Genomic DNA, 12,271 nt, shown 5'->3' with positions numbered 1-12,271 from the left:
AATAATTCATTTGACTATTCATGTTTAATAGAAATATCAGATGATGATTAATGATTATATTGTCTATATATCCACAATGGCCAAACTACAGCTCTTACAGACCCTTATTGATATATATATATATACATACAGTAAGACCCCACCTAAAGTGGGGGATGCATTCCTAGACAACAAAGTGCTAATTGAAACAGCGTTAAACGAAGTCATTTTAATACAGAGTAAATAGAAATAGGGGAACATGTGACCAAAAATAACCTAAAATTAAAGTCAAATCTGTTTATTTTTATATTAATTTGCATAATAATATATGTTAAATAACACATGAACTTTACCTGTGTGCATATGTTAATTTTTTGTGATGAAGGTCCTGGTTCTTTTGAAATTCTTAAGATTGCATCCAAAATGCCTTGTTTTGCTTTTGCACTTTTTACAAAATCTGGATCATTCATTACAATTTGATCAACAATTTCTGTTATCGTTACCAAACTTTACTGAGGAAATCTGTAGAGAAATTCTTTGGGTTCTTTGTTTTCAGAATCTCTTTTCCAATTTTACACCAGTTCCTTGTTCTGCAAGTTCTTGAAGGTCATCGTTGGTAAGGCTCTCACCAGAAACCTGCAGTAACTCCTCAATATCCTGCTCGTACACATCTCCTAGTCATGCTGTATCGATTAGGTTGACAATTTTGTCAACCTAATCAATACAGCAATAGGCTCTTCTCATTGAGAATTCTTGCATACCTTCAGCCATAACTTCTTCCACACTTTGTTCATGCACTTATCAGTTAATTTTTGCCAAGCCAAGTCAATATTTCCTATGGCATCCATGATGTTATATCTTTTCCAAAATTGCACCAAACAAACATAGATTTAAAGAAAGTATAGTACCTTTTTGCTGATTGGTTCATGTTTGTTATTATGTATGTATTTACCTATGCTTTGATGTATCTCTGTATTTAACCGGATTATGCTCTGGCAGTATCGGGAATAAATAAAGAAAATAAAGATTGGTTCATGTTCATAAATAATCATATTATGTATGAATCAATGAAATTTTGAGCTGTTTTTAGGCTTCAAGCAGACTGCGTTATATCAAATCAGCGTTAAGCAGGGTTTTACTGTATATATATTATACAAACACACTTTGGGTCATATTTCTGATAGGTGAAAATCACAAGGTTTGGCTAACCAGAGTCTATATTTTTAAAATTTTGACCAGTTAATCTATATTAATTATTACTATTTCTTTCCCCTATAGGATGGTACCATAATTATATGTTTGGTTTATTACCTTGGATCATGAATGCAATATTGGTTTTAATCTGTCTGACAAAGTTGTTCATTTATGGTGAGCCAATTATCAAATCTGGTTCAACTTCTTCAACAATGTTTTGGAGGCACAGAAAACAAGCAGACTTAGATTTGGCAAAAGTATGATATTTATTTATTTATTTATAATCGTCATTTAATGTTATACATTACATTACTTTCTCAATGAAATAACACACCCATAAAAACAAATATCAAATGATCATCATTATTCATTTTCATTATATAATAATTATATATTAATTTAAGATAACAAAATGGTAATTTTAATCATAGAATTGTTTTATAACTAACCTTTTATTATATTGAAATTATTTAGTATTATTTCACTTCTTTCCATTTCCCTTACAAGTTTAATTAATGTGATTTTATTAAAATTGAAATAGTATTAAAGAACTTGCTGTTTTTCTTTCAATTTTACAGAGACTACTGTACATACATATTTAATCAGACCTACATCAGACTGGTGAGTGTCAGATTATTGAATGTTGTATGTACTGTATGGTAAAAATGCACTTCCTTTCAGAGGTTAGTCTGTGATATTGAGTAATTACGATTGTGACTGCACATGCAACAAATAACTAGTGACGGACAATATACACATACATCAGTCTTTGTCATATACATCAAGTAACATAAAAAATTTCATTTGTGCCATACGTGGCAGTGTCAGATTAGTTGATGTATTGGACTGGAGAGTGGCAGATTATCAAGACTCTACAGTGTCTATTTTTATATAACATTGTGGGTTTCACCAACCCATGATGGACTTGTTACAAAAGGCACTTTTACTATCCAGAGATTGGAAAGAGTAAAAAGAAATTTATTACGATTACCTTATTCTTAATTATAAATCATTTTAATAACAAACTGTGATAATTGTAAAAAATTTTTAATAAAATTTCCTAAATCCTAATTCTTAATTCTAAAATAAGGATCTCTATTTTATTTCTTAATTATAGGTTTGCTATATTCTTTATGCGTTTTTAACTAAATAATCCTATATTTATAGGTATAGTATTTTGTTCAGCAAGTAAAATATTTGAAGGTTAAAACGTACAATTTAATTCTTTATTCTACATATGCATTTTGGGTCGACATGAACTCTCGATTCCTCTTTAGTGCTATATCTAGAATATTTTTCTTCGTAACAAAATTTTGTTGTTATTGCTTGTAATGCTATTTTTGTGGAATATAAATACTAGTGATAGGATGATTAATCGGAATCAAAAATTGGAAAAATTGGACATTTTCTGGGAATCTGAATTGAGAAAATCTGGTCACAATTTCCAATTCTTAAAACGATTCTCCTGTTACCACTAAAGCTTGAAAGCTGTTAATGTGTACATTACCTAGCTAATCTCCAGCTTAACTAGGGTGATTTGTTAAAGTTTCAAAAATTGTTACATTTCTCAAATTACCTAGTTAATGGGCAGATGATCTAGGTAATCTGCACATTACCTATTAAGCACTTGGTAAAGTGAAAATAAGATCTTTTGCTAAACAACAGCAACGTTTCTGTATGCTTAAATTAACATAATGTTGTTTATTTAATTTTCGATATCTAAAGAATCAAGTTAATACAATCAAACAATCAACAAATTAGTTGATAGAATCAACCATCAATTAAAAAACTGTAATACAAAAAATCAAACGGTTTAAAAATTATTACAATTCGGGAAATGAATTTGCAAAACATATGATAAAATTGTGCTTGCTTATTAGTGCAATTTAAAGATTTGTGACACTGAGTTACATAGCAATTGGTTTTTGTGACAAGCACACCTGTTTGTGGTACATTTTAGATTTGCAGTCACATTTTTTGAAACCCTGCCCAGTGCCAAGGTATTGTTTTATTGCTGTTTGATGTAAAAATATTTCTACAGCAGGGACATCTTCTTTTATTAAAAATCTCTCTTTACAAACACTGAATTCAGATTTTGCATACAATTGTTTTAAAATACCCATTTTAGTACCAAGTTTATAAAAGCCATCCTCTGTTTTACTAAGAACCACAGCTAAAATTGGGCGTGCATCAGTTTTTGTTCTGTCTTCTTCGGGAAATAGTAGGGAAAGGAAATGAGAGAAACAAACTTTTGAACTTTAACGATACGGAAGCTGTTAATGTGCAGATTACCTAGGTAAAGTGTGGAAAACTCTTGATTCCGCACGTTAACGGATTAATTTAGTTAATCTGGAGATTAGCTAGGTAATGTACACATTAACAGCTTTTGAGCTGTAGTGGTAACACTTCCACATTTTATAAGAAACTTAGAAACTATTCAAAAGAATCTGAATTGGGAATTTGCGGTGAAATCTGGAGAAATTTTGGTATCATCCCATCACTAAAATAATGAAGTTTTAAATAAAATTAAATACAGAACATGGCCGGCGTTATTCACATTTAATAAATATAAAATATAAATACAACTTTACAAAGTTTCAACTTTGTAAAGTCGTATTTATATTTTATATAAACCACACTCGTACCCAGCAGAATTCAATATACAAAAAACTTAAACAAACACCTTAATGTTCGCTGAGAAATTTATTAATTTAACTAACGTTTTCGGCTTATTCAATAAGCCATCTTCAGGTTTTAACTTTCGAACAAGAAACAATATCGTTCTATTAAAAGAATACAATAGTTTGAAAAAATTCAAATCATTAGTAACGGACAAAAAATAAAACAAAGAGGATGAACATGGTAATAAAAATAAATAAATAAACATAAATAAATAAAAATGGTAATATAAATAAATAAATATACAAAAATATATAAAAACAAAAAAAGAAAAAAAGGAAGAACGTGGTATATAACGATGTAATTACAGTGTATTACGATTTTATTGTATATTTATTTATATTACCACGTTCTTCCTTTTTTTCTTTTTTTGTTTTTATATATTTTTGTATATTTATTTATTTATATTACCATTTTTATTTATTTATGTTTATTTATTTATTTTTATTACCATGTTCATCCTCTTTGTTTTATTTTTTGTCCGTTACTAATGATTTGAATTTTTTCAAACTATTGTATTCTTTTAATAGAACGATATTGTTTCTTGTTCGAAAGTTAAAACCTGAAGATGGCTTATTGAATAAGCCGAAAACGTTAGTTAAATTAATAAATTTCTCAGCGAACATTAAGGTGTTTGCTTAAGTTTTTTTATATTTTATATTTATTAAACATGAAGTTTTGTTAATTTTTAATGAATATTTGCATTTTTAGGGTGATCATAATGGTGCAGTTTGTCAACTGAAACTCTGTCTTAGAGCACTTGGTCGACCTTTTCCAACTGGACACGTTGACTTGATTTCTGGAATATTTTGGCATTTGATAAGACAGATTCTTCATAAATTATGGATCGGTTACATTCTCGGAACTAGAGCAGGTGGTCTGAAAGTTCCACAGAAATATCGTGACGAAAGTATGAAAGATGCAGCCTTAGTGTATCACAAATTAAATCAGCTTCATTTGCTAGGTGAGTATTTTATGATTTTCAACATTTTTGGAGATATGTTCTGATAGGTTTCACCAATTTAGAATGAATTGAGTCCAGTTTACTATGTAAATCAGTTTATATTGTTGAAAAGTAAATCAAACAAAAAACAATTAAGATATTTTTGTGGTTACTGATATGTATATGGAAATTTCAAGTCAAAAGTTTAGATTTGTATAATTGAGTACACAATGCTATATTTTTTACATAAATTTTATATTTATGCTTTAAAAAACATTCTAATTACAGAAATTACAAACTATAATTTAGAATATTCGAAACTTTTTGTTTGAAATGTTCTGTGTTGTTTTCAGTAGTATTTGCAGGATAACATTAACAAGTGTGTATCAGAGAAACGGAAGATGATGTCTTAAAATGATAATGAAAATTTGCATAATTAAACATGTACAAACTGGAATTTTATTTTAAAAGTTACTGTATACAGTACATGTTACATAAAATGTATTTATTCAAAGCACTAAACAATCTTTGTTTAGGGCTTTTTAAGTTTCACATTTTTCCATATATAATACAGGTTATTATGTTTAAACTTTAATAAAATTACATCAGAACTTTCATGTGTGCAGTGTAAACCAGAATCAGACAATTCTGAATTATTATTTTTTATTTTTGCAGGTTTCTGTTTTGAACAATTTAATATTTTTCTGTATCTTTTAATTATATCAGATAAATGCCACTCATATTCATCTTTTTATATTAAAATCACTCTTACATATATGAAAAAATTTTATTTCTAGGCTTAATTAAAATGATTTCACTGAAGATGAGAGTATTCAGCCTCAAGAACTAACATTTGATCAGGGAAGTTCTCATTGTTTCAAGAACTTGTGTTAGAAATTTGAATGCTGCCTGTATGAGCTTGTGACAGTGAACAACACAAAGTATAATATGCTGTACTACTTAGTTACTAACTACTATATTTACTCTATAGAACACAAATTGGCAGCACTATGTTACCTTAATCATTATTTTCAATAAATACATTCATTGAAACTCTATTCTTGGAAACTCATTTGATTCTTAAATGTTTTGTTCTGCCCCTGGTTAATTACAATAAAGATTTTTGTTAAAAAATAATATATATATATATATATACACACACACACACACACACATAGAAGAATAATTGAAAAGTTTTTTTGTGTCCTTCTGTCATGTGATCTTAGTTTCTCTGACAAGGTTCAAAATTGTACTTGTTTGTTAGAAAGTATGACCATTTCACTTAGATTTTACTTATTTGTCTACACTTGTTCACTTGTTAAAAACTCTTTATTGATCAATGCCTTGGCACTGCTAGGCATAGCCAAGAAAATAGTACATAAAGGTTACATATTCAAGATAAACATTTGATGTTACAGATTTACAAAAAGAAATATGTGATGTACTTATATACATATTAACAAACCAACACAAGCAGCAAAGAACAATATGTACAGACACTAAAGGCTACCTGCCAATAGTGGAGGAAAAGGGGGGTTGAAAACCCTTGTAGACAATGTCCATGACAGCATTTTAACAGTTAGAACTGCCACGGGCAGTACAATAAAGCCAATTAGGATAACAGTACTAATACATAAGACATAAAACAAAACAATGAAGTGGCTAAGATACAGTTAAACCACAAAACCAGGATGAGGCTAAGTCACAGTAGTTCTCCTAAAGTATGTTTTGATAAGGTCCTTGGTAGCTTGGAACAAATTACCATCCTGAATCAGTACACTGAGGTTGGGCGACCAGCCAGAGTCACAAGGCAACAGAGCAGTAACGCGTGTCCGCATGTCATCCAACATAGGGCACTCCAAAAGATAGTGATGAGCACCATCAGGAACACAGCACATAGTACAATTTTGCCAATTGGATAACCTGAACCTGTGTAGATACTGATAAAACTTGCCATGCCCCGTGTAGAATTGGGTAAGGCAGTGCTCAATCTCTCTCTTAACAGAAGTAGAGACCAAAGGGAAAAAATCCCTCATTAGGCTGTTAGTTTGGGTATTCCAGCTGCGTTGCCACTTGTCTCTAGCATCATCATTAAATCCTTGTATCATGTAGCTCTTGGTGTTGCCTTGTAGGTTGGGTCGACACAGGAAGTGGCAGCCAAACGAGCGAGTCCATCCGCCCGCTCGTTGCCGACCACCTCAGAGTGTCCTCTAATCCACACAACTGCAAATCTGTTGTTGCTCTTATGTAGTTCAAGTAGTATGCTGTTAACTAGTGGGTGGTGTCAGTTGTAGTTTGAGATGGCCTGCACTGATGAACAAGAGTCCGTGAATATATTAATATTGTTGAGGTTGAACATGATATTACACCATTTGATTGCTGACAGGATGGCCCAGAGCTCCGCCTGATAAGCTGAGCAGGTGCTCCCAAGCCTATCAGAGAAGTAGACTTCCGTGTTATCCTGAAATGCCACAAATGCGCACCCTACTTCATCATCATTCTTTGATCCGTCCATAAAAATATTAAGAGTCTGATCTGGCCAAGGTTGACTGTATACAAGTGGCCATTCATTGGGGTCAACACTGGGAGTACCATTCTGAGACATCTTGATGTTGTCAAATACCCTGTTGTTAAGATCAATGCTGGTGTCTTTCCTCATGTTCCATCTTTGCACAACAGTACCAATCTCTAAGTTAATCGGTCGTTTTCCAGCAGTCACCTGCAAGGCAACAGTAGAGGTGGTCAAGTAGGCCCTGCAGATGTGGAGAAGAGCCCTCCTCTAGGCACTCAATAGCTTCCTATCAATGTGGGTCATCCCCAGCCCCTCGGCCCAGACTGGTGCAGCATAACATAACATATAGGAAGGAAAACCGAATCGTAAATGATGCTCATGATACGTGGACTTAAGCCCCATTTTGATTTAGCCACTTTCGACATGGCATTGAAGAGCAGATTGGTCTTGTCACAGGTTTGCTTTATATGTGAGATTCAGCTAAGTTTGTGGTGGAGGATGACCCCCAGGTACTTTAGAGTGGTAACCACCCGTACACTGTGATTTCTCATATGTATGGTTGGGACCCTTCGGTACAGATGTGGGGCCCTCGGTCTGGAGAAGACAATCCCCTTAGTCTTACTAGGGTTGAACACCAAGTTTATTTCTACTGTGCCCCAGTCCTGTATTCTGGTCAGGATGCAGTTGGCCCTCCACTCGATCTCTGCCCTCGAGTGTGCTGTAACCAACCAACACCATAGCATCATCGGCAAAGGCCACAACCCAGTCTCCATCAAAGTCCTCCAATAGAAAGTCATTGAAGAGCATGGTCCACAGCATGGGGCCCAAGACGGAGCCCTGTGGGCACCCTTGAGTGATCTTTCTAGTCCAGCTCCTAGAGCCAATTTGAAGGATGGCTGAACGATTATCCAAGTAGCTTTTAATCATATTGTATAGGTAAGCCAGGCACTCACATTGCCTGAGCCTATGCAGAATCATTGGCCACCATGCGGCATTAAATGCTCCGGCTATGTCCAGACTGAGACCCAAAACATATGGGAACTAGGGATTGCAATTGCTGGATCCCTCATCCAGCAATCCAGCTGGATCTAGCGCATTCTTCGGCCTGCTGGATCCAGCACTTGGTGCTGGATCCAGCGCTGCAGATCCGCAAATACTCAATTAACTTTCTAAATAATTGCGCAAAAGTCTACGTTGTCGCTTTGCTAAGTACTAGACTGCTACTAATTACTTACTCACTACTTTACTAACACTAATAATTATTTATAAGTAATAATTTATTTATAAGTATAACTTATAAATAAATTATACTTTAATCAATCCAGCAAAATTTAATAAAATAATAACGTATTCACGTTATTATTTTATTAAATTTAACGTTCTAACGATCTTCGTTTATTATATAACGTTTTAATGATCTTCCTCAGTTACAAAAAAATACAACATTAACTATAGAACATAAAATGTGTTTGGAATAAATATAAAAAGAATACTGCTTGATTACATCCCATTTTTTTAAACAAGATACATAGATGTACTGCCAGGTCTGATTATTTTCGTATTGTATACCGACGTAATCCCACTGTTTTCAAACATTTAAGAAACGATAAAAAGAAAGAGAATTAACAACGGGTATATATTCGGTGCCTCTACCCGACCAACGTTTCAATTCCAAGCTTGTTTATGTGGGTGCAACGATGCGCAGTTTAAAATAAAGGCTCAAGAGCACAAATATACAATCAGTAAGAACCTTGACAACACTGCGCTGGCATCATACGCAAGACAGAAGGATGTTAACGTCCAATGGGATCGAGCGGCAATTATAAAAGTGACGACGAATAGGCAAACGGTCAAATATCTTGAGAGATTGGAAATCTGCAAGGCACACATGACAACCGGTTGTATAAACCATAGAGATGTGGACTCATTGTCTACCATGTGGAGATCCTTTTACATTAATTAATGTTATTAACAGACAATGCTGGTTTCGTTGGATCTTATATACAGTGTATTTTTTTTAAACTGATGGTACTCAGAGACATCTGTAGAGCAATCTAACAGCCGGACTGTAGCCAAATTTGAGAGAGTGACTAAGGACAACATGGGAAAGGGATTCCGCGAAAAAAAAGTAGTACCCAAATTTGCCGGTAGGGGTGGATTTGGCGCTGTTGTAGCAAAACAGCTAAGAATCTGCATAAAATCCAGCTGCAATTAACAAACACACGAATGAATAATCATATTCATTCGTGTGTTTGTTAATTGCAGCTGGATTTTAACTTTCAGATAAAGGTTTCAGTGTAATAACGAAAGTTTAATTAATCAGCAAATAACCTTCTCCCTTCTTCAATGCGATCACCGTCCTGCTGGACAACTCATTGCATCCTGAACACCGTGTTCTCTATGGCCGAACGTAACACGTCCGCAGGAATGTTCATCACAGTTCGAGAAATGTTGTCCTTCAAAGTCATCAAGTTTGGGACACTACCAAGATAGACCTTTGACTTTAAGTAACCCCACAGGAAAAAGTAACATGGGGTTAGATCCGGGGAGCGAGGCGGCCATGCAAGTGGAAAAAAGCGACTGATAATCCTTTCTTTAGTGAAGTGCTAGCAGCTTTTTCGCTACAACAGCGCCAAATCCTCCTCTACCGGCGAAGTTAGGTACTACTATTTTCTTCGGAATCTATTTTCCATGTAGTCCTTAGTCACTGTCCCAAATTTGGCGACAGTCCGGCTGTTAGATTGCTCTACAGATGTTTCTGAGTACCGCCAGTTTAAAAAAAACACCCTGTATATATTTTTTCCGCTATTTATTTTGTTTATTTATCTATATTTTGTCTGTCTGGGCGTTTTCCGTTAATTTTTACATTTATTCTGAACACGTTTTATGTTCTATATTTAATGTTCTATTTTTTTGTAACCGAGGAAGATCGTTAAAAACAATTGAAAACGTTATTATTTTGTTAAATTTTGCTGGATTGATAAAGGTGTAGTTTATTTAACTTATTCTACTTCCAGTACATAGTTTTATATACTTATAAATAACTACAGACTAATATGTAGAGCCTATATATGAAAACTGGTAAGACTGATAGCCACTTAGCCACTGATTATCCGTCCTTTAATTTATATTAATATATTATAATAATGTATCAGTAGAATTACCTTTGCTATTATTTAACTTAGAGATTACGTTATAATTATAATTCAACTAAACATTTAAAGTTAATTTTACTACCTAAATGTGTAAGAAGTTTTACTGATTTATAGTGACCAGTCTAAATAATAAAAGCTTCTTAAGTATTTATTTAAAATGTTTTATTTCATTAAAAAAAACATAAATTGCAGGATAGATAGATAGACAGATAACACTTTATTGCACCAGAAATACATCCACGCTGTATCCGCGCTGGATCCAGCTGGAATGATTTCAATCCAGCAAAAATCCAGCTGGATTCAAAACACTGCTGGATTGCAATCCCTAATGGGAACGTTATTTGTAGCTCTTTGATTTTGTTCACCACAGAGCCAATAGCATCTGTTGTACAAGAACCCGAGTGGAAACCAAACTGCTGCCCATGAAGATGTCCACCTCTCTCCAGAAAGCAGAATAGTCTATTTAAAATCATCCTCTCCAAAACTTTACCCATTATGGGCAGGAGGGAGATATTCCTGTACCTGCTGGGAGATGTTATTTTGGCACTTTTATCCTTGGGAATTAAAACCAACCTTGCCTTCTTCCAGGCCTCTGGAAAACAATGCCTGAGAGAATTATTATATATTGCCAAAGAGGAAACCGGGACGGTACTTCCACAATTCCCTAACGATGACTTCATTTATGCCATCCAGTCCCGAAGCTTTCCTAGTAGCAAGCCTCTTAATGGCTTCATTAACCTCCACAGCAGTGAAGGGAGGTGGACAAGGGCTTGGGATGTAAGTAGTTGCTTGATTCCTAATATATTGCTGAGTTGCACTATCCTCTGAGCAATTGTCATTAGGGCATAGATTGTCCAATAGTGCTTCAATAGTGTTCTTCATGTCTGCTATCTCCCCATCGTCATCTCCAGCACCCAAACTACTAAGGCAGGTGGGAGTCTTCAGTTTTGTAGCACAACTTTTGCTCACAACCCCCAGGCGTTAGAAGAGGCTGACAAGCAAAAGTCTCTCTAAGATCGCAATTTTGCCTCTTTGATGGCATTCTTATAGGTGGCCTGAAAGTCTAAATACCTTGCCTTTAATGAGTCCCGATCTTTGCTTCTGCATCTCTGTAAAAGTCTTCTATTCTGCCTGTTGATCTTTCTCATATTCGCTAACTCCTCGCTCCACCATGGGACACCCCTTTTCCTAGTGCCCCGACTGCACAGAGGCATTGACTGGTCACAGGCTATACTTATGGTATTGATTACTGAGTCAACATACTTGACTGCAGAGTCCCTACTCTCCAGGGAGGGATTATCATTAATGTTCTCGTCCAGATGCTTGTAGAAAGAGTCCCAATCCACCCCATTAGAATTGTAGATTTTGCTGAAGTTCCTGGGCTTGTGTCCGGAGGCACAGTATAACTTGTAGACAATGGAATTATGATCTGAGAGGCTATCTTCTTCTAGCACTCTCCAGCTATGGAGGTGCGGAATGAGGTTGGCCGAGAGACAAGTGATGTCGATCCATGATGATCCGTTCGGCCCAACAAAGGTAGGCGGGGAATTGGGATCATTAGCAATGATCAGGTTATTGCTAGCTAGGCACTCCTCCACTGCCTTTCCTCTGGTATCCAACTGCTTAGCCCCCCACGCAGGGGAGTGGGCATTGACATCCCCAGCCAAAATAATAGAGCAGTTTCTAAAGTTATCAAGAATGTCTTGTATGCCCTGCAGCTCCTGACATATGTCAGTCCCCCCCGGTAAGTACTGACAGATGATAATGAGGCTGCGACCATCAAGCTGGGTCTCGATACACACCTGTTTT

At 34.9% G+C, this 12,271-nt stretch overlaps 1 protein-coding gene across 1 annotated transcript in view; it reads left to right on the top strand.

Annotated features, from left to right (window-relative positions):
- SREBP (Sterol regulatory element binding protein) overlaps positions 1 to 12,271 on the top strand; it is a 65,867-nt gene that overhangs the window by 29,772 nt on the left and 23,824 nt on the right. The window contains exons 7-8 of the mRNA XM_067278666.1: positions 1,258 to 1,430; positions 4,564 to 4,816. Of these exons, the coding sequence (XP_067134767.1) occupies positions 1,258 to 1,430; positions 4,564 to 4,816 (426 nt within the window). The remainder of the gene's footprint in view (positions 1 to 1,257; positions 1,431 to 4,563; positions 4,817 to 12,271) is intronic.

This window comes from Centruroides vittatus, unplaced genomic scaffold (assembly GCF_030686945.1).
Source record: "Centruroides vittatus isolate TY-2023 unplaced genomic scaffold, ASM3068694v2 contig_817, whole genome shotgun sequence".
NCBI classification, from domain to species: Eukaryota; Metazoa; Arthropoda; class Arachnida; order Scorpiones; family Buthidae; genus Centruroides; species Centruroides vittatus.
Note: the sequence above shows the minus strand (reverse complement) of the source record. Positions and strands in the feature narration are given on the sequence as shown.